The sequence below is a fragment of the Pectinophora gossypiella genome, chromosome 14 (assembly GCF_024362695.1).
Source record: "Pectinophora gossypiella chromosome 14, ilPecGoss1.1, whole genome shotgun sequence".
Lineage (NCBI taxonomy): Eukaryota > Metazoa > Arthropoda > Insecta > Lepidoptera > Gelechiidae > Pectinophora > Pectinophora gossypiella.
Genome location: NC_065417.1, coordinates 5,259,554 through 5,285,017, shown reverse-complemented (window position 1 = coordinate 5,285,017; position 25,464 = coordinate 5,259,554). Strand labels below are relative to the sequence as shown.

General features: G+C 38.0%; 2 protein-coding genes across 8 annotated transcripts in view; one reads left to right on the top strand and one right to left on the bottom strand.

Annotated features, from left to right (window-relative positions):
• LOC126372577 (nuclear envelope phosphatase-regulatory subunit 1) overlaps positions 1-25,464 on the top strand; it is a 598,500-nt gene that overhangs the window by 88,369 nt on the left and 484,667 nt on the right. The window lies entirely within an intron of this gene.
• LOC126372430 (protein FAM135A) overlaps positions 1-25,464 on the bottom strand; it is a 43,880-nt gene that overhangs the window by 15,141 nt on the left and 3,275 nt on the right. The window contains exons 2-5 of one of the 2 annotated variants that reach the window (XM_050018175.1): positions 4,946-5,120; positions 4,751-4,793; positions 2,696-2,942; positions 1,087-1,227 (exon numbers count right to left, since the gene is read on the bottom strand). In XM_050018175.1, coding sequence (XP_049874132.1) covers positions 1,087-1,227; positions 2,696-2,942; positions 4,751-4,793; positions 4,946-5,120 — 606 coding nt within the window. Of the gene's footprint in view, positions 1-1,086; positions 1,228-2,695; positions 2,943-4,750; positions 4,794-4,902; positions 5,121-25,464 lie in introns of both variants that reach the window. The other variant, XM_050018176.1, reaches the window with a different exon arrangement.

Genomic DNA, 25,464 nt, shown 5'->3' with positions numbered 1-25,464 from the left:
ATTAGTTCTTTACTGATGATTTAACAATGAGATTTAAAACTACGAATAACTTAGTACTTAGTACCTCGGTACGGTACCAACATGTAACAAGAAAAATAAGATCACTCCACTCGGACAATTTTTTTCTTTGAACATGCCGACATTGCCTACGCGGCGGAGTTGCCGAACTATCGATAGGTAGATTATCAATTGTTGAACTTGAAAATTGTCTAAACTATCGAAAGTAGTGATAGTACATTTAGATCGATACTAGCGATAGTACCGATAGGTCTTGCTTTGTAACAATAATGGGTATTGATCTAAAAGATTTATTTATTTTCGATTTTTGTGTAGCGAGGTTTTGCGTAGGTACTTACATACTAAGTTGGTGGATGGTTGACATAGTAGGTAACTAATTACCTAATCTGTGGTGGTTGTGTTAGTTGGTTGTTAGTTATACTAATGACAACAAAGAATACAATTATTTACTGTTTCAACTGTTTTAGGTAGATAATGGCCCTGATTCCTATGAGTAAATGAATGAATAACCCGGTCGAATCAAAAAGGTATCTCGCTGGTAACTTAATTCTGTCGGTTGTTTTAGATTTCTGCTTAAAATTGACGTGTATTCCATAAATTTTATGCCTGTTGATTATCCGTCCATTTAAGAATAAGAATAAAATAAATTTACAATTTACGATAGACAGAGAAAGAAATAGGATCGGTTCGTAGTGCCTACTTTGTAGGCCGCGCCGCCGCCGCGCCGCCGCCGCGCCGCCGGCGCGCGGCGCGGGGCGCGCGGAGCGGGGCGTGCGGAGCGGGGCGCGCGGCGCGGTGCGTGTGGCCGTTGACCCGTTCGAGCAGCTGTTGTCTCCATTACATCGAAAATTTTCGATAATTTGTCATTATTGTTTTTTTTATTGAAATTTGGGTTCTATGCAGCTAAAAGCACAATATGGAATTGAAAATAATTAAAAACAAAACTCAAAATTTCATGAATTTTGCGACGGAAAATTCCACTAGATATTAACTCAGAATCATGGTCTGAATCATCCCTTTCAGTATTCGTTACGATGTCACTAACACCCGGTATATCATAATTGGTACCTGGCGTGAGCTATTTTGCTAGAATTCCCTCCAGCACACTTTCCGCTGGACCCAAACAGCAGATTCTCCAGACTTCCAGACGCGTTGAAGCTGCCTGCACTCTTCATCAGTTTACCCCATTGCTTGCTCGAACGAGGAGTGCTAGAAACACAGAGATTTTGTGCTAAATAAAATGGAAAGATGTAAATAAAATTGAAGTAGGTAATAAGGAAAGAAAGTATGCCATATATACGTATAGTATGTGTGTGTGTGTGTGTGTGTGTGTGTGTGTGTGTGTGTGTGTGTGTGTGTGTGTGTGTGTATGTATGCGTATGTGTGTGTGTGTTTGTGTTGTGTGCGTGCGTGCGTATGTGTGCGCGCGCGCGCGCGTGTGTGTGTGTGTGTGTGTGTGTGTGTGTGTGCGCGCGTGTGCGCGCGTGTAAGTTTGTATGTGTGCGTATGTGTGCGCATGTGTGTGTGTGTGTGTGTGTGTGTCTCTCTCTCTCTCTCTCTCTCTGTGTGTGTGTGTGTGTGTGTGTGTGTGTGTGTGTGTGTGTGTGTGTGTATGTGTTGTTTACTTACCAGCTTTGCACATAATGCATGATGCTTTTCCTTGAAGCATGCACAAAGTTGAAGAATATTAGAATACTTATTGCAAAAACTGATGATTTACTTTTATTTTTTTTATCATATTATTAGTAAGTACATTAAGTATTCCGCGTTTACCTCGGTATCTAAATTATTCATGTTCGAGTCTCATAATTTTTTGGTAGATTTTTGTAATTTAGTTAGATACTGTTTTTATCAACACAGCTGCAGGCTGAAAACCAGCGTCGAGGTTATTATTTGTGAGTCTGTTACCGTTTGTGACGTGAACTTATTCCTATAATCGTTCATATTACTATTATCTTATTTAGCTTGTTCGGTCCAATTGATATTGGCCCCGATTCCAGCAGACACCGCCTAATTTTATTTTAAGTTATATCCGTCATTTTCATATCCGTCGAAAAGGAAAGGGACGGATGATTCAAAGCTCTTAATTTTAGGAAGAATGAGTAAATGAATGAATAACCCGGGCGAATCAAAAGGTACGTCGCTGGTATGCAATCCGTTTGACGTGCTGTCTACTTAACTGTGTCGGGTTATTGACGGATGTAAAATTTTTACACGGTTTGTTTAGATTTGTGCTTAAAATTGACGTGTGTTCCATAAATTTCATGCTTGTCGATTACCCGTCCCTTTCCTTTTCGGCGGATAAGAAAATGACAGATATAACTTAAAATAAAATTAGATGGTATTTACAGGAATTAGCACCATTATTTATATAATCTAAAATTAAAGGTGTTAAAAAGCCACATTAAAATAATTCTTCTAAAATGCAATATAATGCAATTTGACAATTGTGAATAATATATAAAAGTAAGATAAAGATATTTTTTTTTGTTGTGTATTAATGTAGGTGCAGTTATAAATAATAGTTGCAAATTACGTCTCACAAAATTTTGCCTTTGCAGGCATATACATGTGCAATGTGAACAAATGTCAAATAGCAATATTGCTTTTTTAGATGAATCGCATCAAATGTCATGAATGGTCAATGATACGGGGTCAGTGACCTTGTTGTACTCACTTGATATAAGGCTGATGCAAAGCAACTAGGCTGGCGTGGATGGTGATAGATACGGAGGATAGATGGAAGTAATCGAATAGAACTGGCAGATGGTAGTGCAGGCCCTGCGAGGGCTGGAAGTGAAGCTTCAGGACCCTGCACGAGACAGGGGCTAGAGTGCTGGACTGTGCTCCCTCGCTGCACCATAGCTCCACGCCCAGGCTCCATTCTGCACGCTCCAAGGATTCCTTCAGGTTGCGGCTGTCGACTGGAAACAGAATAGAGATGGTTTCTCAGTATCTTACTTCGCGAAATGATGTAGGCACGAAAATCATTGCTAAATTGATCTTTGATAGGTTTATAGATGAAGATAGATAGGTAGATAAAATACTTTATTAAGAACAATGGACAACATATACAGAAAAGCACAACAGGCGGCCTTATTGCTCATGCAGCAATTTCTTCCAGGCAACCTTTGGGTACTTACAGAAAAATTTTGTAGAAATATAATAAATATCTGTCATCTGTCAGTAAATGAATTTTGATTATTTTTTTTGGTAAACTCACATTCATATTTATCTGGGTTAGGCAAGGCAGTGGAGAATCCAGACTAATAAATCAGATTGAATTTACATGGATGATTTATTTTATAGATAGTTACTTTATGAACGACAAAATTCTGGATTCACTGTGTCTTAAGCAACACAGAAACTGGCTATATTAGCTACCTACTGAACTTCAGTATGATAATGAAGGTCCTTTGTAAGTACATAATATAACTCATATTGAATTGGTTTGTCACTTATATATAAGTCCCTTCACCATCCCTTGTCTCATAAATGATTAAAGGCTTCATGTTTAGTATCAATATTGAAGATATTTGCAGTCCGGTGACGTAAAGGTGTCTGTTGGGGGCAATAAAAAGCGGTTTGCTGGCGCTGGCGGCCATCGCTGTAAAATGTGACCGCAAAGGGATACCGTAAGGAGCAATTAATCCCCTTACTGCCGGGGTGAAGGGGATTAGCGGTAATTTCCCAGCCCACGGGGACGGAACTAGTCTACGTTCGCGTCCGATATTCCCCACTTACCCACGTTTCTATAACGGAGAGGGAAATATTTAATTTACTGGGTTTGTTCGAGATCGTGCTCGAATGTGTTGACATTCTAGGGGTCTCCCTCACTATGAAACAATGTAGAATAACCTAACTCATGATTTCCAGAGTTGATAATTATGTCGACGTGATTTTGCCATTTATAAACATAAACATAAACAGCCTATATACGTCCCACTGCTAGGCACAAGCCTCCCCTCAATCAACCGGAGAGGGTATGGAGCATACTCCACCACGCTGCTTTTTGTTTTTACGCCTAATAGCCGGGACCAACGGCTTAACGTGCTCTCCGAAGCACGGAATCATCTTACTTTTTCGGACAATCAGGTGATTCAAGCCTGAAAAGTCCTTACCAAACAAAAGACAGTCTCACAGAGTGATTTCGACAATGTCCCCATCGGGAATCGAACCCGGACCTCCAGATCGTGAGCATTTTTAAAAAAGACCTAAATATCTCTATATAAAGTATATTAGACATGTTTTTTTAATAATATTGAGTAATCTAGTCGAATCAAAAATATATAAGTAGGACTAAATAACAGTTAGCTGAGAGAGAAGTTAGCTTGACAGACTAAATGTTGTTTTTTATGATGAATGTTGTGTTAAATTGTAATTGGCTTACACATTAGTACTGTTTTACTTAGTTTAATTGTGTATTAACTAAATTTTACAATGTGCATAGCTGTAAATAATCAATTATGTTAATAAATAAATAATATACTACTTACTACTCTTTACCAGAGAATGCCAGGCCTACGATGCCTCTGAGGTTTTGATGAGAGTTCATCTGGTAATAAAGAGTAATCTACTCACCAAGCAAGTGAGCCCTGAAGTACACGATGTCCCTGAGAGTGACCTTTTCGTTGCGATATATGATCTGGAAGGATCTACTGACCAGAGTTCCGATGGCGGCCGAGTTGGCAATTGCTACTATCTACTTGATAATATACAGTGATCTACACACCAAGCAAGTGAGCCCTGAAGTGCACGATGTCCCTGAGAGTGACCTTTTCGTTACGGTACGTGATCTGGAAGGGTCTACTGGCCACAGTTCCGATGAGAGACACGATGGCCGTTGCTACCAATATATCTGGTAATATACAGTGATCTACTCACCAAGCAAGTGAGCCCTGAAGTGCACGATGTCCCTGAGAGTAACCTCTTCGTTGCGGTACATGATCTGGAATGCTCGTGAGGCGGCCAGCCCTCCGATGAGGGACGCGTTGGCCGCTGGCCGGCCGGTGCGAGCGGCTCCGTTACTGCTCGACACTGATGCCTCGATGTGCACCGGCACCTTTGGCGACACCCGCAGTCCCACCCGGATTTGGTATAGCCTGGTGAAGAGAATATTGTAATAATCGTTTAGTTACTATGTACACTCAGCACGGAAATGATGGTGGATTGGTCATGTCCTTAGAAGACTCGTGGAACATCCTTCCCGACGAGGTCTGACCTGGTGTGCGCGTGGAAAACGCAAAAGGGTGCTGCCCAAAGAGACCTGAAGACGCTCGGTTGACCGAGAGTTGAAAACTCTCGGCATATCATGGAAGCAAGCTAGGCTGCAAAAGCTCGCGAGGAGTGGAAATCTGTTATTCGAACCCTACATCCCAACAGGGGATAATAGGATTAGAAGAAGAAGAAGAAGAAAGACACAGTTACAAGTATCAATAAAAACACACAGAACATACTTGTACGTGAGTATCACATAACATAACAAGGTCACGAGTACATCCCTCTTGAGGTAGTCAGAGGTACATACATCACAAGATGAACTAAGTGCAGATATCCAGACCTACGTGATAGGGAGAGAGCCATATCGCCGTCTATACTTAATGGTTCATTCCAATCAAAAACATCTATACGACACGATGAACTTAGGAATATTCTAATCACTTAGCAAGTTCTATTGTGAACACTTCTATGAAACTTTTACAAGGCCGAGGATGGCATAATTATGTATGGTACAAGGTTTTCCATTGACCTTTTATCATTTTTGTCTGAATTATCGCCAGGCACCATGAAATATTCGATAGTGTCCTCATAAAACTATAATAAAGCATCACACCATAATAGTTGTATTAGCGTTCGTATGTATCACTCATGTTAAAATCTTCAGGTTAGGTAAGCTGACCCTGTGAAAATCGGGGTATTGCTAGGGGGATGATGATGTATCACTCAGTTACACATGATCAAGCATACTTAGCTACGGTTATGCTCGTATCCCTATCGAGATGGATACAGCAACAAGTCATATTATGTCACGCTTTGATTTTAAACTTCTAGAAGAAATTAAACTAGCCACGGCACTAAGTCATCAGCAGGGCCTGCACGACAACCGAATTATATCGAGACTTTCGACCAATTATAGCAGCGTATACTATCTACTTAAATAGACGTCGTATGCCTATGATAAGTATTTTTGTAATTATAATAGGGCTGCGCGCGACGTGGGGGTCGTGCCGCGAGGGCTGGTTGCGGTGACTATAGACAACTTTGCCGCGCGCGGCTCGCATTTTATCTAGTTTTACGACCAAAATACACATGACTGCTTTGTATGTAGATAGATGTCGCAGACTGCGGTAAAATAAATGTATCATCATCATCATCAGCCCATTAACGTCCCCACTGCTGGGGCACGGGCCCATTATGTATCTATATTTACTTACTAGAAGAGATTTCTGCTTGAAATAAGCTGTGCCGTGTAAATGCTTAAGGATGTTATGTGTGTACATATATTAAATAGCTAAATAACCTAACAAGCTTGAAATTTTGCGTCACGCATTATCTACATAACCGTAAATGGCGAACCTACAGCTTTATTTCCATCACGCCGACCTCGAGTCGTCGCGTGTACCTATGCAGTGAATAGTTTTCCATAAATATATCTCCACTTCTTACATGGGTATCGATCCTACCTTGCTCAATGGACGTCAGTAAGTATACCGTTCTAAATCGTTACCTAACACAAGTTTGAATTTAGGTTATATTTTATTTATATACAATCCGCATTGTCTATTCACGCGTATTTATAATAAGTAGCAGATATATATCGCGTTGTTACACGCCCTACTATTGATGTAATGTAAAGAGAGCCGTGGTAGCCCAGTTGGTAGAACGCTTGCCTCTCACTTTGAAGTCGCAGGTTCGAATCCAGTACAGGTCTAAACCAATAATTGTCGAATTTGTTTTGGAACTCTCGTGTTGATCATATATGATTACGAGTATCACGTGCTCAGCGGTGAAGGAAAACATCGTGAGGCCACATTCGGAGGAAATGCATTTTAAGAGGTATGTGACCTGCATTGGGCTGGTTTTCCCTTCGCGGGTTGGAAAGTCAGATAGGCAGTTGCTTCTATAAAAAACCGGACCTGCCAAATCTTCAGGGTAGGTAAGCGGGCCCTGTGAGAAACGGAATAATGCTAGGGAGATGATGTTATACACCCTACTGAATAGTTTCATGTGTCGAATTTACTTTTTGTGGGTACATATGGATAGGTATATCATAAAAGAAGGGGAGTTAAAAAGGCCACAATTCATCTAAAAAAACATTGCAAATTTTACATTTGCACATACAAAAGTAAGTTTTTTTTTTTTACGTGACTTATTGTAGATTTGCCGCAGATGGCATTAACTACTTGGCCGGACAAATGGGGAGCGCTGAAGGCTCTCACCCGGTACAACGTTTAAGACAACAGGCCTGAGGGTGCCCAGTTGGGCGCGAACCTCGGCTCAGGGCGTCGTCTGAGAGGAAAAATATTTGAAAGAATTAATCGACCCTAGTGGGTCGATAGCGATAAGCGCTGAATGAGGGAAATCGTCGACCACGCCGGCGGGGTCGGTATCGGGGACCTGAACAAAAGTAAGTGTGCAATGCAAATTAATGTCATATAGCAATATTGCTTTTTACAAGCACTTTCTTGCATTTATCTTTAGAGAAAGATAGCATTATTTTTAGAACTTTCATTTGCGAAAATCGGCACCAATAACTTGTTTACATAGTTTAACATCTTTCCTTAGCTACTTTCTTCACTAGTCATATAGCATCTGTTCCAAAGTAAGTTATCAAGTAGGTTTTTCTACCAAATAAAATCTCTGATACGAAAGGCAAACTTCCCCGTAATATCAAAGGAACAGTTTTATACTCACTCCATTGAAAGTTTATAAGTATCATTCAGGGAAGCTTGTTAACAACAATGTGACTCGACAAAACGTATATTGCAGTTTAAAACTCTGTAAATCGAAAGCATCAACAGTGTTATGAAATTCATATAAAAAGTTTTAAGACCGTACTTATATTTGAAAGTCTTTCTTGATCCTCGTTTCTTAGTGGTCCTAATAGTAGGCCGAACAAGAATAATTAATATTGATGGAGACACTACCTATTAAACCACTAACATAACATAACATAAACAGCCTATATACATCCCACTGCTGGGCACAGGCCTCCCCTCAATCAACCGGAGGGGGTATGGAGCATACTCTACCACGGTGCTCCAATGCGGGTTGGTGGAGGTGTTTTTACGGCTAATAGCCGGGACCAACGGCTTAACGTGCCCTCAGAAGCACGGAATCATCTTACTTTTTCGGACAATCAGGTGATTCAAGCCTGAAAAGTCCTTACCAAACAAAGGACAGCCTCACAAAGTGATTTCGACAATGGGAATCTTTTCAACATCGGGAATCTAACCCGGACCTCCAGATCGTGAGCCTAACGCTCTATCCACTAGACCACAGAGGCTGCTGTTGTAAACCACTACCATAGAATAATAATACCTATAGAACGGGAACTCCCCGCTCCCCACCATCGTCTGAGCTAGTTTACCTCACTCCCCTCGGACATAGTTTATAGTTAAATCGTGAGGGCTGTGCGCGGACCGTGGTTTTGTTTTTACTTTTTATCAGTTTAGTTTATACGTTCGAATTTTGAAATTGGACGCCAACGTTCTTTCGTCTCGTTCGATGATCTCATAGTTATTGCGCGTGTACGATAATTTCAATTTGTAGTGTCTGTGTAAAACGAGGTTGTTCGTATGAAGTTTTCAGGGTGGCCTCTACTAAATAAAGGGTTTTATCTATCTAATCTAGCTACCTAGTTCGAAATAGCTATGGAGGTAATAGTGTTAATAGCAGTCTTCCTTCCTACAGGCATTCGTTTATAGGTTTTCTATAGTTTTTAATAAAAGTGTTATGGGTTTATTCGCAACACTTAACTATACTTTTTTATACGTTAGTGACATCGAAACGAATACTGAGGGGGCCGATTTAGACTGTATAAGAGAAAGCGCCATAATCTTTGGATATACAGTCTCTTTTTTAAACTTGGTCAGTAGACGATCTTCCCTTGCAGTGTGAGCAGTGTGAGGGAAGTCCGTCCACAAAAGAAAACACGTATTATTAGTCACAAATACCTAATTATTACGGGTAGCGCTGAAGGTGCTTTAGTGTATGAAAAACACTTCAAACTACATGAAACCAGCGTTGCAGTGTGGTACCAGCGGTGTATATAGGTATTATGTGACACCACAATCATTTTACACCCTCGTACACCTGTCGTGTCGCCGACCCGAATCAATTTGGATGCGTGTAGGGCTCCGGTCACCACAAGCGACAGAGCTGTTGTAAGGACTTGTGTTCTGGGGGATATCACCCAGCCACTCGGGCGTCGCTGTTTTGTGAAGATAACTTGAACCTTCCATTGATTGAGGGGAGGCATGTGCCCAGCTAACATGCATGTTATGTTAAGTATTTTTTAGAAATAATGGACTTAGGAATTTAAGTTAAAATTAGTGGGACAAGCCTAGCTGAAGTAATGTATTATGTACTTCTCAGTATTATAAAAAAGTGAACTGATTAACGTACTTACTTAATTACTATCGCTTGACACATAGGTATATAAAAATCATTAAAACTGTAAGTAAATCTTTTACTAAAAGTTCAGAATTTCCTTGCTAATAATAAAATAAATAACATTGGTCGTGGGTAATTTATTTTTTTACGAAATGGCAACGCACGGTGGGATAACATCTGACCAACCTTGAAATGTCAGCTGTCACTTATGAGCATACCTGGGGGGTTAAAAAGCCACATCGAAGCAATTAATCTAAAAAGGCAATATGGCAATTTTGCATTTGTGCAATAGAAGTGCGCAATGCAATCAAATGTCAAATAGAAATATTGCTTTTTTAGATGAATTGCTTCGATGTGGCCTTTTTAAATAGGTACCATGGATGTGAAAAGTAAAAAAAAAATTACTGTCCCTGTCGTTTTTAGAAATAGTTTGCAATTTGGCTCCCCCCTAACCTGGTTACGGGTCTGGCAGATGGTTTGCTAACGTGACGTATAGCCCACCCTTTTAATTTATTTGTCGCTGCCATTTCGGAACCTTCTGGTACCAATTGGCTTGTTCTGTTGACACGGTGATTTCGACGAGCCTAAATTAGATGGAATACATTTGAATATGTACCTTCTTTTTTAGGTTTTCTATAATAATTTATTCGCAATACTTACGTTTACGGTTGCGTATTAAATATAATACTTAATAAGCGTAAATAAGCTAGCTAGAATAAGCAACAAGGAGCGCAATTTAGACGTGTTATATTTGTGATAATTGAAGGGCCTTATAGTAGTTTAAGGCATTTCCATCACCTGCCAGCTAACCGAATAAGTAATTTTAAAGATGACTAAGCGGACAAGCTATCAGATGGGTTAATGAGAATTGCTCAGTAATACAGGGTGTTACTGACATCGTAAAGAATACTGTGGGGGATGATGAAGACATAAGATTACGCCTATTTCCCGTTGGCGTAGGTAGTGACCACGGAATTCTACTTACTACGATCCTGCTGTCCACCACTTTCGCTTCCAGCGTCAAAGTCTAAATTCGATTTTTATTTATTTATTTACAATACGAAAACATCGTGAGCAACCCCACATTCCCGAGAAATGCATTTTCGGAGGTATGTGACCTAAACTGTTTTGGGCTGGTTTTCCCTTCGCGGGTTGGAAGGTCAGACAGGCAGTCGCTTTTGTAAAAACCGGACCTGTCAAATCTTCAGGTTAGGTAAGCGGACCCTGTGCAAAACGGGATAATGCTAGGGAGATGATGATGATGACTCAAGTACATAGAAAAACAGACAGTACAGGTAACCTTATCTCAACAGGGAGATTTCTTCCAACTGACCTACGTGACAAAATTCATTGTTGTCTGAACAAAGCAATTAAAAATCAGCTTGCATAGTGTCCCCCTCCGGTTGATTGAGGGGACCAGCAGTGGAACGTATATTAGGCTGTTTATGTTGCATAGTGTAAGCGTAATGTGCTTTTTTGTATATAAATATATGTAAGTACGTAGGTAAGTACATTTGGAAACACATGGCTTTTTGTTTCAAGCAAAGAGCGTTATAAATAAGCCGTTATCTTCAACTACTTACTGTTAAAAATGGAAATGCCCGCATGCAGCGTATATTTATGTAACAGCCCAGGGAATTCCATTTAAAAATTCTGCAAAGTTAGTTTCCATACGCTGTTATGACGGTGGAATTCTGTCGGGGTGTTATGTTGAAATGAAGCAGTTAGGTAAATGGCCCCGCTGGGACGGTGGCTGGTCATAATGTCGATGTCACCTCGGTTATGAGCGGTGGTATAATCTCATCCAACCGAGCCGTTTGCATTCATTGTTTATGGTGACTTTATTGCATTTGGTGTTTTTAAGGAATGCGCTTCACTGTCCCTGGTGAGGGTAAGAGTTTTGTGTTATTGAAATGGACCCTTCCAACAAACAGATACAGTCATGAGCAATATAATTTACCTACTTAAGGACTCTGTCGCACTAACATATTTGACATTTAGTGAGACTTACAGTTTAATTTGTCAAAAAGTTAATGTGACATGGTACCAAAGTGTATATATATATAGTTCACCAAAATATTCAAGGCTTCTCTGGCAAAGAATTAGACGTAGAATTATTTTTAGAGACATTTTTTATTGACATTTTATGTATTACAGAGCATTGGTTAAAGGATTATGAATTGTTATTCGGTTTTAAAAATTATCATTTCGCTAGCGCTTTCTGTCGAAAGATCAAATTACGTGGTGGCTCCCTTATTTTTATCAGAAATAGTTTAAAATATAAAGAACGCAAAGATATTACTGGACTTTCGATAGAGGGCACTATGGAGATTTCATGTATAGAAACAGAGAAACATATTGTTGTAGCCGTATACAGACCCCCATACAGTGCTAACTTCACAGTTTTTGAATCAGTGATGGAAAATGTACTGAAGGTCATATCTAAAAGTAATAAAGCCATTATAGTGTGTGGAGATTTTAACGTTGATTTATATGAAGTAGATTCAATTACAACTAGATTTCTAAGTTTGTTTACATCTTTTAACCTTGTTAATATATTTATGGAGCCAACTAGAATTACAGAAACAACTGCCTCATGTTTAGATAACGTTTTTTGCAATTGCGACTTTCAAGACAACAGTATCCTTAACTGTTTTAAGTCAGATCACAGTGGGCAGCTGGTCAGTTTTCCAGTACTTAAAAATGTTCAGAAAATTAAATTTCGTACACGACCCATCACTGATACTCGGATAGAGAAATATCGAAATAGTCTTATAAGTAACTTACCTTGTCCAAACTTTGATACAGACAATCCTGACGATTTTTACAGGGATTTCTTTACTATTATCCATAAAGAATTTGAAAATAATTTTCCTCAAAAGGTAGTTACCAACAGTCAATCATTCAAGTTCAGTGACTGGGCTACCGTAGGCATTCGCAAAAGTAGAAATACTCTTTATTCTTTATATGAGGAAAAAACGTATACACACACTGATAGTTTTAAAAGCTACGTCAAAAATTATTCTAAAATATTTCGAAGAGTGTGTTATACAGCCAAACAGATGCATATTAGTAGTAAAATAAAGACCGCGGATAATAAAATAAAGGCAGTTTGGCAAGTAATAAATAGCGAAACAAAGGCTTCGAAACCGCGTGAATTAGAATATAATATAGAATCGAGCACTGGGTTAGTTAAACAAGATAAAGATGTAGCTGAAGTGTTTGATAAATTCTTTACGAACATCCCTGTAAAAACTACAGAATCTCTCAGGTCCTCTCCTGTTCAAGCTGATATATTGTTGAAAAGTAATGTTACTGCTTGCACTGAATTATTTGATTTTAAACGCGTTGATCCGAGTCGTATTGTTAAAGTATTCAAACAGCTGAAACTTAAAACCTCGAAAGATTTATGGGGATTGTCTGTCAAATTGATGAGCTCTGTTATTGATATCTTAGCACCATATCTAGCTTACATTTTTAATATGAGTGTTGAAAATAGCACTTTTCCAAGTTTAATGAAAATCAGTAAAGTTATACCTCTTTTTAAATCGGGCACAAAATCAGACCCCACGAATTATAGACCGGTTTCTATTCTACCAGTACTTAGTAAAATTTTCGAGAAAATTATTCTCGACCAACTGCTATGTCATTTTAATCTAAATAACTTACTTCACAGCCAGCAGTTTGGTTTTACTAAGGGTCGGTCTACAACAGACGCGAGTGTCACATTTGTTCGACACATTTTCGATGCTTGGGAGAAGTCGCAGAATGCCGTAGGAGTATTCTGTGACTTGTCTAAGGCATTCGACTGCGTGGATCACGAGACCTTGCTTTTGAAATTGAGGCACTATGGATTAAATAATGGAGCTCTCAGTTTGTTAAATTCATATCTAGGTGATAGGATACAAAAGGTACAAATCAATAGTACGACTTCTTCGGGCTCTCATGTTCAAATGGGAGTTCCTCAAGGATCCATTTTGGGGCCGTTCCTTTTTTTAGTGTACATAAATGATTTACCTTATGTAGTACAGAACCAAGCTGACATTGTACTGTTCGCGGATGATACTTCTCTTATATTTAAAATCGATAGAAAGTTAGAGGAACTTGACGAAGCAAACAGCGCTGTGTCGCAGGTTCTAAGCTGGTTTACAGTAAATAACCTAGTTCTAAATGCTAAGAAAACGAAGTGTATTAAATTTGTTCTACCAAACGTAAAGAAAGTAAATAATAACATTAAAATTAACGACGAGAAACTAGATTTTGTTGAACACACCGTTTTCTTAGGAATTACTGTAGATTCAAAACTTCAATGGGGCCCACATATTGTATCACTAGCGGGCAAGCTAAGTTCAGCAGCATATGCCGTCAGAAGAATCCGACAACTCACAGATGTACCCACTGCTAGACTTGTCTACTTCAGCTACTTCCACAGCATAATGTCTTACGGTATTTTATTGTGGGGTCGAGCCGCTGATGTAGAAACTATTTTCATTATTCAAAAAAGGGCAGTTCGCGCTATTTATAATCTGCGTTGTCGGGACTCTTTAAGGGAGCTGTTTAAAGAAATAAATATACTGACGGTCGCAAGTCAATATATTTATGAAAACATTATGTATGTGCGTAAAAATGTATCTCTCCTTCCGAGAAACTGTGAAAGGCATACTTACAATACAAGGAATAAAAATAAAATTGTTGTTCAAAATTCTAGATTAAGTAAATTAAATTCATCTTTTTTGGGGTTATGTATACGTTTTTACAATAAAATACCAGATAATATTTTAAATTTGTCAGAGAACAAATTTAAAGCTCACGTGAAGCTTACTTTATGTAAAAAAGCCTATTACAAGATTAATGATTACCTAAATGATAAAAATGTCTGGTATTGAATGTGTTCCTCTAGTTATTAAATAACTTGTAATGTACCCTCATTGATTTAAAAGATGTGTTGCTGTTGCAGTTTCTTGTCATTTCTTCTCCTCAGCCATAACACCTTGCGAAATGACGTAAATTCAAAAATGTTACATTGACCTTCAACAAGTTTATCCATGATAATTACGTTGAATAAATGATTCTGATTCTGATTCTGATTCTGATTCTGTATACATATTAATGCTTATGACCGTACAATTGAAAGAATTGAAAGAAAAATAGAAACTCTGCTATGAAGGAGATGAGTCTCCTGGCACAGGCATTGTTATGCTTAAAAGGAAACTCCAGCTACTAGTTCCTAATGTAAAGTGAATAGTTCCACTGTTAATGCAAATATATTTTTTTTACATATATATACGCTTATAGTTACATACTTATGTAAGGCTGTATGTATTTGTGTAAGTATTACATTTATGTTAAAGTGTTCTTAATATATTGCATTGTATTTTTCTATTTTTACCTTTTAAATTAAACTTATTAGTGATGTGCACGCCTATCTGCCCTCTTTCCCGGTCTGCTGGAAGAGATTTCTAATAGAAATAAGCTGAACCCTTTATCTGTCTTGTGTTATTAGACTAAATTATTTTTATATCCTGTTCTGTGTACGATAAACTGTTAAATAAATAAAACAAAGTGTGACAAATGTTTCACTCTCAATAAAATCAGGAACTAGGTAGTAAGTACAATTGTTAGGGTCCGTTATGTCTATTTTATTATTAATAGATTAAATAATTAATAACAGACGGAATAAAGTCGTGAATCTATGTTACGACTTTATTATTTGTATTTTGACACTGGCAGTTAATTTCTTTTGTTTTTACTTTTGATTTCTTCTTTTCGAACAGGAACGTTTTTCCCGCCTTTTTAAAAAGGTCGGGGGCGGCAATTTTGGTCGGTTCTGGGATTCTGTGACGAATAGTTGGACAGTTAACATTGATTTACAAAATATAAGTTTATTCAAGGTAATTGCTGAAGTTTGAAATAAAAATAAAATTGCTATTCAAAAGACTAGATTAAGTAAATTAAATTCAATCTTATTCGGGGTAATGATACGTTTTTACAATAAAATACCAGATAATATTTTTTTGTCAGAAAATAAATTTAAAGCTCACGTGAAGCTTACTTTATGTAAAAAAGCTTATTATAAGATTAATGACTACCTAAATGATTAACATGTCTGGTATTGAATGTGTTCCTCTAGTTATTAAATAACTTGTAATGTATGAATGAGGGTTCATTGGTTTTTAAAAGATGTGTTGCTGTTGCAGTTTCTTGTCATTTCTTCTCCGCAGCCATAACACCTTGCGAAATGACGTAAATTCAAAAATGTTACATTAACCTTCAACAAGTTTATCCATGATAATTACGTTGAATAAATGATTCTGATTTCTGATTTTGATTACATCGAGCACCTCCCCAACTGAGAGTAGTAGAATTATCACACAATAATAATAAAATAATCATTCAAGTCTTCATTCAATCAGTGATAAGATTATAAGATTTACTGAGCTATAAAGCTGAGCAGTCGTATCTATAGTGACAACTGTAGGTTAATTTAGAATTGGGTCACCTCATTGCGTAGGAGTGGGTGAGGTATTCGTAGGAACAGCGAGTTGTTATACGTACATTATTAAAGCGGTCCCCGTTTGTTTGTTATTCAACTTGCCAGTTTTGTTGTTGAAGGTAGTTGATAGTTATGGGATATGTTAGGCGACACCCATACATACATTTTATTGTATGAGTTTGGGTACATAATTTGGTCTTAAAATTAATGTTACGGCTAAGTTCCATCAAACTCTACAAACATTATTTACAATACGGGAAAAATCACATTCACAAATATAGATAGATTAAACATTCATTGATCTTAATACCATTTTTCTATTAACCAATTAATACAAAATATTTTTTAAATTCAATAATATTCATATCTCGTGCACCTGATGACATGGACAGAGCCACAAGTAATCAAAGACAATTTGCAGCCACTGTTCATACGAAGTCAGACAGTGACAAGGGACCAGCCTATTACCTATAAAAACGCCACACCCCGGATTTTACAAAATGCCCGGGAAGACAAATAATTATTTAAAAAGCCAACTAGATATTAATATCGCGATTGCTGGCTGTTACGACTGCATGCGGTTGCTGATCCAACTGCGTGCGGTTGCTGATCCAACTGCGTACGGTTGCTGATCCAACTGCGTGCGGTTACTGATTCGACTGCGTACGGTTGCTGATCCGATTGCGTACGGTTATTGAATCGACTACTCGCGGTTGATAATTTAACTGCTCGTGGTTGCTGATCCGACTGCCGGTGGTTGCTGATCCGACTGCGTACGGTTACTGATTCGACTGCTCGTGGTGGCTGAGTCGACTGCCCGCGGTTGCTGATTTAACTGCGCGCGGTTGCTGATCCGATTGCGCGCGGTTGCTGATCCGACTGCCCGCGGTTGCTACGGTGCAGTCCGTCTGACGGCAGCCTAAGCTTTCCTAAACAATTTCTCTGGAACATGGATATGGCAGGATGTTTGTATTTGCTACAACGGAGAGGTTTTCCCATCATTCTTCGTTTAGTAAACTTCAATTAAGCTTTTAATAGAGTTTGTAAACTATCCCAAGCAACTACTGAAGCAGAAAGCTGCTTATACATCGCACTAACGACTTGTCAAGCGTCTATTTAAGAGCATGTTCCGGTCAGTAGTGGTCCTAGTAAAATATTTGAGTAGGTGGTGCGAGAGCTTAAAGTGGCGCCCCTCAGCCCTTCAAAATACAAAACCCAGTTGCTCCCCTCTAGATACGAGGCTGCTGGCCAGGGTGGACCAGTTCTGTTGATATTGGCGCCCCCTAATACGGCACCCGGAGCGGTCGTACCGCTCGCACCGCCCTAGAGCCGCCACTGGTTACGGTATACAATACCTAACATAGTCAGTTAATTGGCAGAGTAACAATAATTGGCAGGTGCGCTTTTAAAAAACGACAATTTGATTTTGCATACTTACGTGTAAGCTGGTGATATACTTAATTGTAACAACATCTTATTGTACTGTTATTGCAAATTAAATTATTGTATAGTATTCTAAAACACTCAAAATACTTGCCAAACAGTGCTAAGTCTAAAATGTATCCTTGGTAACATTTCTCTACTTAACACGTTCCAGGATATAATGGCGAAAGACGAGAGGCTAAAATCAACTTCAAATTGACACATGAAGTTTTACTAAAGGAGAATGGGCGAATCTGGTCCAAGAACCTCCACTGATGAGACTTATATGTAATGAAAGCTTATGCTTTCTCTATGAATCTGGCAAAGTTCTATCAGATTCTGTCCCGGGGTTCTTTTTTTACGGCCATGTTTGTCCTGGCTAAAAATGTGATAAAATACAATGGGAGCTAAAATCGACTCAAGATTTGTTGCTGGATAACTAAGTCTACATAAATAATTATGTATCATATTGTATATCATTTTAAAGAGGATCTTTTCCAGAATCCGAAACATAAAAAAAAAAACAAAAAAAATCTTTTTGTAAGCGAATTATAGTCAATTTATATCTGCAGCGCCATTGTTTCTCGGTAGCTAAGTTCAAGTTTCATGCCTTTTACCTCTTCCAAAAGTATCTTACTGATTTTTTTTATATTGCTTCCGGAATTTGATCTGAGTGATAATAACAAGAAAAATAAATAAACACCTCTCCGATAGAGACCGGCTAAGCTATTGCCTATTGCAAGAAATCGTCATCATTAGCAAGTCATTACGGTATTGCATATAAGCTTATCAGCAACTTGGAACTTGGTCCAAGAACCTCCACTGGTGAGACTTGCATGTAATGATAGCTTATACTTGTCCTATGATTCTGGCAAAGTTCTATCAAACTCTGTCCTAGGGTTTTTTACGGCCATGTTTGTCCTGAGTGTACAGTAGTGGACTGCAAAATCACCTCAGGATTTGTTGTCGAAAAACTATTTAACTATGTCTATATACATAATTATATATCATAATGTATATCAATTTTAAAGGGGAAGGTTATCAGAATCAGAAACACAAATAAAAAAAATGCATTATGTAAACGACTTTTAGCCAACTCACGTCCGTAGCACCATTTTTCTCAGCAGCTACGTACGAGTTTCGCGCCTTCCAACCTTTCCAAAGGAGCCCAATCATTTTTTCCTTCTTCTGATATTGCATTCTTAACCTGTCAAGTGACAACAACAAGAAATAGAATAGATACCATTCCGATAGAGGCCGCGTAAGCTATGGACCTATTGCAAGATAACGTACTCAAAGGCTAGTCATTATAATCCAACAGACGTAACATGATTAGAATGCGGGAGGACGCAAATGTAGTATGTTTTCTTTCACCACAATCTTGTTTTATTAATCCAGGCTTATATCTTGTCTTATAAACAATGCCGAATGGTACAACGAATTTTTTTTTCTTTGTTGTCACTTGTCAGGTTAAGAATGCAATATCAGAAGAAGGAAAAAATGATTGGGCTTCTTTGGAAAGGTTGGAAGGCGCGAAACTCGTACGTAGCTGCTGAGAAAAATGGTGCTACGGACGTGAGTTGGCTAAAAGTCGTTTACATACTTAATGCATTTTTTTTATTTGTGTTTCTGATTCTGATAACCTTCCCCTTTAAAATTGATATACATTATGATATATAATTATGTATATAGACTTAGTTAAATAGTTTTTCGACAACAAATCCTGAGGTCATTTTGCAGTCCACTACTGTACACTCAGGACAAACATGGCCGAAAAAAACCCTAGGACAGAGTTTGATAGAACTTTGCCAGAATCATAGGACAAGTATAAGCTATCATTACATGCAAGTCTCACCAGTGGAGGTTCTTGGACCAAGTTCCAAGTTGCTGATAAGCTTATAATATGCAATACCGTAATGACTTGCTAATGATGACGATTTCTTGCAATAGGCAATAGCTTAGGCGGTCTCTATCGGAGAGGTGTCTATTTATTTTTCTTGTTATTATCACTCAGATCAAATTCCGGAAGCAATATAAAAAAAAATCGGTAAGATACTTTTGGAAGGGGTAAAAGGCATGAAACTTGAACTTAGCTACCGAGAAACAATGGCGCTGCAGATGCAAATTGACTATAATTCGCTTACATATAGACTTTTTTGTTTTTTTTTTTATGTTTCAGATTCTGGAAAAGATCCTCTTTAAAATGATATACAATATGATACATAATTATTTATGTAGACTTAGTTATCCAGCAACAAATCTTGAGTCGATTTTAGCTCCCATTGTATTTTATCACATTTTTAGCCAGGACAAACATGGCCGTAAAAAAAGAACCCCGGGACAGAATCTGATAGAACTTTGCCAGATTCATAGAGAAAGCATAAGCTTTCATTACATATAAGTCTCATCAGTGGAGGTTCTTGGACCAAGTTTCATACAAAAGTGCCCATTGTCATTTTTTCACACATTTCTTATTGTAGAATGTGAAAATACTTGGTTCCAATAATCACAATACGACTCTCATTACGTTATGCTACCATATTTTGCATTGTGATAGCCTGGTCCTGAACGGTACAATACAGATATTAATACTTTTTTTTTCTCTGGCGTCATGCGAGATACGTTATTAGGTATTTTTGCCGTTTGGATTTTTTGGGTTTTTTTACGGCACATTTGGTTTCATCTTTTAAGCTCAACAAAACCAGGAAATCCATTGAAAAAATTCAATGTATTAGGCTAAGTATAGTATTTTTAATTAAACTTATACGTATATTAGAGCTTTTTTTTGGCGTCTGTTGTCCTCAAGGACCTCATAGGTACTTATTTTAATGTATATAGCCCTACAACCTTTGAGTCGAGAACCGAACTAATGACCTTTTAATGTCGAATTCAGACGTAGTACCAATTGAGCTACTACAACGAGGCGAGTGAAACAAACAAAATGGTTATTTTCAGACAACCAACAACCTTGACGCTGAAACCACGTTTGTTGAGCGATCATGTTCCCGAAAATATAATACGATACAAGTCCTTCGTAGGGTTGGCAGAGAGAGAATCGATTAAGTACCTTTAAAGCGAGCGATAAAATACGAGAAAATATTTTAAATTTATCAGAAAATAAATTTAAAGGTCACGTGAAGCTTACTTTATGTAAAAAAGCTTATTATAAGATTAATGATTACCTTCTTAAATGTCTGGTATTGAATGTGTTCCTCTAGTTATCAAATAACTTACTCTCATTTTTTTAAAAGATGACTGCTGTTGCAGTTTCTTGTCATTTCTTCTCCTCAGTCATAACACTTTGCGAAGTGACGTAAATTCAAAAATGTTTCATTGACATTCAACAAGTTTATCCATGATAATTACGTTGAATAAATGATTCTGATTTCTGATGCAATTCGGTATGTAAGGAAATCACGACAACCTTAAAATTGTAATACTAACCAAGCCAAGGCAAAGGCATAAAAGTCATTCAGCCTACTTTAGGAGATGATTTTTATAAAATATAACTACCGCATGAAAACCAAAAATATTTTTTTCATGTACTTACCAAATTCTTACATTTTGACAGCTTCATTGTTGAGTAGTTTAGCTCTCAGACAAATAGGTAATAGGAACGAACAAAAATCTCACGTCTATATTCTCAATTGGGGCAGTCAGAGGTACAGCATCGCATGATCAACTAAGAATCTTGTTAGTAGATGTATTGTTGGTAGTTAGTACTTTTCGTTTTTTTATTAATAGGTATCTACTAACAAGAATCAATGAAGAAAGCGTAGGTCAGCTAGAAGAAATCTTTCTTAGAGTTAAGCTTACCTGTACTGTCTGATTTCTTTATATGTTTCTTTCCTCTGTTCTATTGTGTACAAATAAATAAATAAGAAATAATAAAGGTATTTATTATTATTTATTTATTAAAGTACATACAACAAAAACTATATACAAACTAATACAATAAAAATAAACATTGAATGAAAAAAGGAAACAAAAAGAAAAATAAGACTATAAATAACATGAAAAAACAATAAAAGAAATAATAGGTAATAGGTATAATGTAACATAAAACAAGCTCTAAGTCCCAATAGCGGTATTCAGAGATACATCCATCGCAAGATGATCTAAGTACTGACACCTCACCGTGATAGGTGGAGAGTCACCATCATCATCATCATCATCAGGTAGAGCCAATTGTGATAAGTATAGGCACTACGATATTATGATTCTGAATACTTAAAAAAACTTTTTCAGTTTCTGAATTAAGTCCAAGGCTTCAATAAGTCACGTAAAAAATAATACTTCGTCCTCTCCAAAAATCCGATGGTACTTCAATAAAACACCTATAATCTCTATTGCCATTACGATAAAGATATTTATTACCTGCACGACGTTTTATGGACCATCCCTTCTGCATTTTTATCTTTGCTTTTTAGTGGTTTCGGATGATATACTCGAAGAATTTATAGAATGTACGTATCTGTATATCGTCACCATAGTAATAAAAACCACGTAAGCGATTTTTTCAAAAACCACTTTTTTCAATAAAACTATTTTCTTCCATAATACCTCCTTTTATTTCAATTTAATATATTCCGGGTAAGAATTGAGACCACAAACTTTGACCTGGATTGAAAGTAGCTTGTCTGTTGCGTGGTTTTGTTTACATAATCATCATCATCACCAGCTCATTAACGTCCTCACTGCTGGGGCACAGGCCTTCCCTATGGATGGATACCGAGATCCGGCCTTAAACCACCACGCGGGCCCAGTGCGGATTGGTGGTTATTAACAACTGCTAATGCAGCCATGACAACGGCTTAACGTGCCTTCCGAAGCACGGAGGAGTTCGAGATGAAAGCTTTTTTTTATGGACAGCTCGATACAGGTTAGGTCACATACCTCCGAAAATGCATTTATCGGTATTGTGGCTTTCATCACGATGTTTTCCTTCACCGCTGAGAACGTGGTAAATATTATGATTTCGAATTATAAGTGGTTGAGGCCGATTCTGGGATTTGAACCTGCGACCTCATAGTGAAAGTCAATCCTTCTTGCAACTGGGCTACCGCGGTAGTTCCTATGAGGAATAGTAAAAATTACATCAAAATCCATAATGCGGAAAGTTTTACCCATTTTTTCTGCGCATTTACTTACGTCTTTTTTATATTTTCATGTCAAAAGAAGACTATGACGGAAAAGACATTTTATTTTCAAACACGTGGAAACCATTGTGATATCTTGGCATCCATTTGTGTTTCTATATAAAGTCTTGGTTAATGGCTGGAATTAACGATACTTTTCTTACAATCTTGCCAAAATATTAAGCTTCGTCATAAGTACTTAGAAAGATGAGATGAAGACGTTAATGATGATGTTGATTGGAGATGTCCTTAGAAAAGGTTTACGATCTACTCTGAACCGGCGTGCGTGTATAAAGCGATTGATGAATGTGGAGGAAGCAAGAGAAGTGTGTCAGGATCGAAGCAAATGGAATTCTATAGTCTCTGCTTACCCCGGTGGGAAATAGGCGTGAGTTTATGTATGTACTTAGAAAGACTCGTTTTTTCTATATCTGTGTTAGTTTAGTGATATGCCTTTTTTACATTTGATGGGTTTGCTCTTGGCCTAAGATGGAGCGAGCTCCCCAGAAGGTGTCTGTTCACTCTGGCCTAGAAAGCACTCGAGAAAGCATGCCTGATGGGCAAAAGGTCTATATCTGATTCTAGGATGTGCATTTTATTTAGTTACTCAATTTGTAATACATGAAGTGTACTATATATTATAGTTCTCCTTGTCGTATCTGACAACGGCGACGTCAGTCTCTTCTCTCGTGCGCTTGAATGTGACTGGCAAAGACAAACTTTGTTCTGAAAACCCGGTCATATTGGAGACAGAATAGCTGTCCATCCGAGTTGAAAGTGTAGCTATAGGGTTTGGGACGATCCGCGAACAGGTATCTATAGGTATTTATTTGAAGCATTAGAAAGGAATTAAGTACTTAATGCTTAAGAGTTATTTTAAGACATGCCCAAGATATAAACAGCTGTCGAGTTAAAAAGGCCACATCGAAACAATTCATCTAAACTGCAATATTGCTATTTGACATTTTGTTGACATGGCGCACTTATTTTTGTTTTTTTTTAGTTACTTTTTAAATGAATTGCTTCGATATGGCCTTTTTAAATCCCCTGAACTCTTATTCTTTGGCTGCAACCATGAGTGATCCTTCAACATGTCTATCTTAGGGCAAATATCCAAAGCGGTTGCATGTTATTTCTGATTATTTGTGACCCTGCCTGCCCCGAAGGATTACGGGCGATAGGTTAGATTATTATTTATTTATTTAAGTACTTACAAGGAACCTAAAGCATTATACAGTTACTTAATGCACTGTATGGTGAGAATCGTCTATAAAGGTTTTGAGAAGTTGCAATAGTTTTAGGCGGATGAGACGTTCGACAAAAAATATATTTTATGTAAAAAATAACGATTCAAAGATTAACTATGTTAGCTAATAACTACACATATTTTTGAGTTTAAGTCTGGTTGAAATCGCTTTAAGCGATAAGGCCGCCATTTGCCATGCACCTGGTTAAGTCCCTTTTGTAGTTATTGTTTTTATTACCTTGGTGCAATAAAGTAGATTATATCTGTATTTGGATAAAAACTAGGTAAGTATACAAAAACAAACTTTTTTTTTGACGTGACTTATTGTAGATTTTCCGCAGATGGCATTACCTACTTGGCCGGGCAAATGGGGAGCGCTGAAGGCTCTCACCCGATACAACGTTTAAGACAACAGGCCTGAGGGTGCGAACCTCGGCTCAGGGCGTCGTCTGAGAGGAAAAATATTTGAAAGAATTAATCGACCCTAGTGGGTCGATAGCGATAAGCGCTGAATGAGGAAAATCGTCGACCACGCCGGCGGGGGCAAAAACAAACCATAAAAAAGATAAATAACACTTAGTTATGACTTGTATGTTTGTATGTCTACTTCGAAAGGTACAATTTTCTTCGTTAAAATCGGCTTTTCAACGCGCACTTTTCATTAAGTGGCCCAACCTAATTCATTTACTCGCTCAATAGTATGTTGTTGGTACAAAGGGGTTTAAAATTTAATAGAGGGGCTACAACCCTCTGACTGGCAAACGAACCCTGTCTAATAGAGTTAGTGCTCTGTAATACCTGTGCGTAATTGATTCTGAAAGAGCATAGACCTGTTAATTAACAAAATACATAACATTACCCGCTTATACACGTCCCACTGCTGGGCACAAGTCTCCCCTCTATCAACCGGAGGGGGTATGGAGCGTACTCCACCACGCAGCTCCACTGCGGGTTGGTGGAGGTATTTCATTGGCTTTATTCCGTTTTTTCACAGGGTCCGCTTACTTAACCTGAAGATTTGACAGGTCCAGTTTTTTACAGAAGCCACTACCTGTCTGACCTTCCAACCCGCGAAGGGAAAACCAGCCCAATACAGGTTAAGTCACATACTTCCTAAAATGCATTTCTCGGGAATGTGGGTGGGGAGCCTGTAGTAAAATATATGCATAAAAATACTTAAAAAGCACGACAAAGCAAGAAAAGTATGTCAAGGATCGAAGCAAACGGAATTCCACAGTCTCTGCTTACCCCGATGGGATAGTGTGAGTTTACATAACATAACATAAACAAACAGCCTATATACGTCCCACTGCTGGGCACAGGCCTCCCCTCAATCAACCGGAGGGGGTATGGAGCATACTCCACCACGCTGCTCTAATGCGGGTGCGTAGTGTGAGTTTATTATGTGCAAAATTACGCGCGTTTTTACTAATAGGGTCGGTAGAGCCATAAGTAATCAAAGATATTTGTGATCGTAACCGGTCACTATTTTTTGCCTTATTAAATCGTGGGTTTTGAACAATTGACGCAAT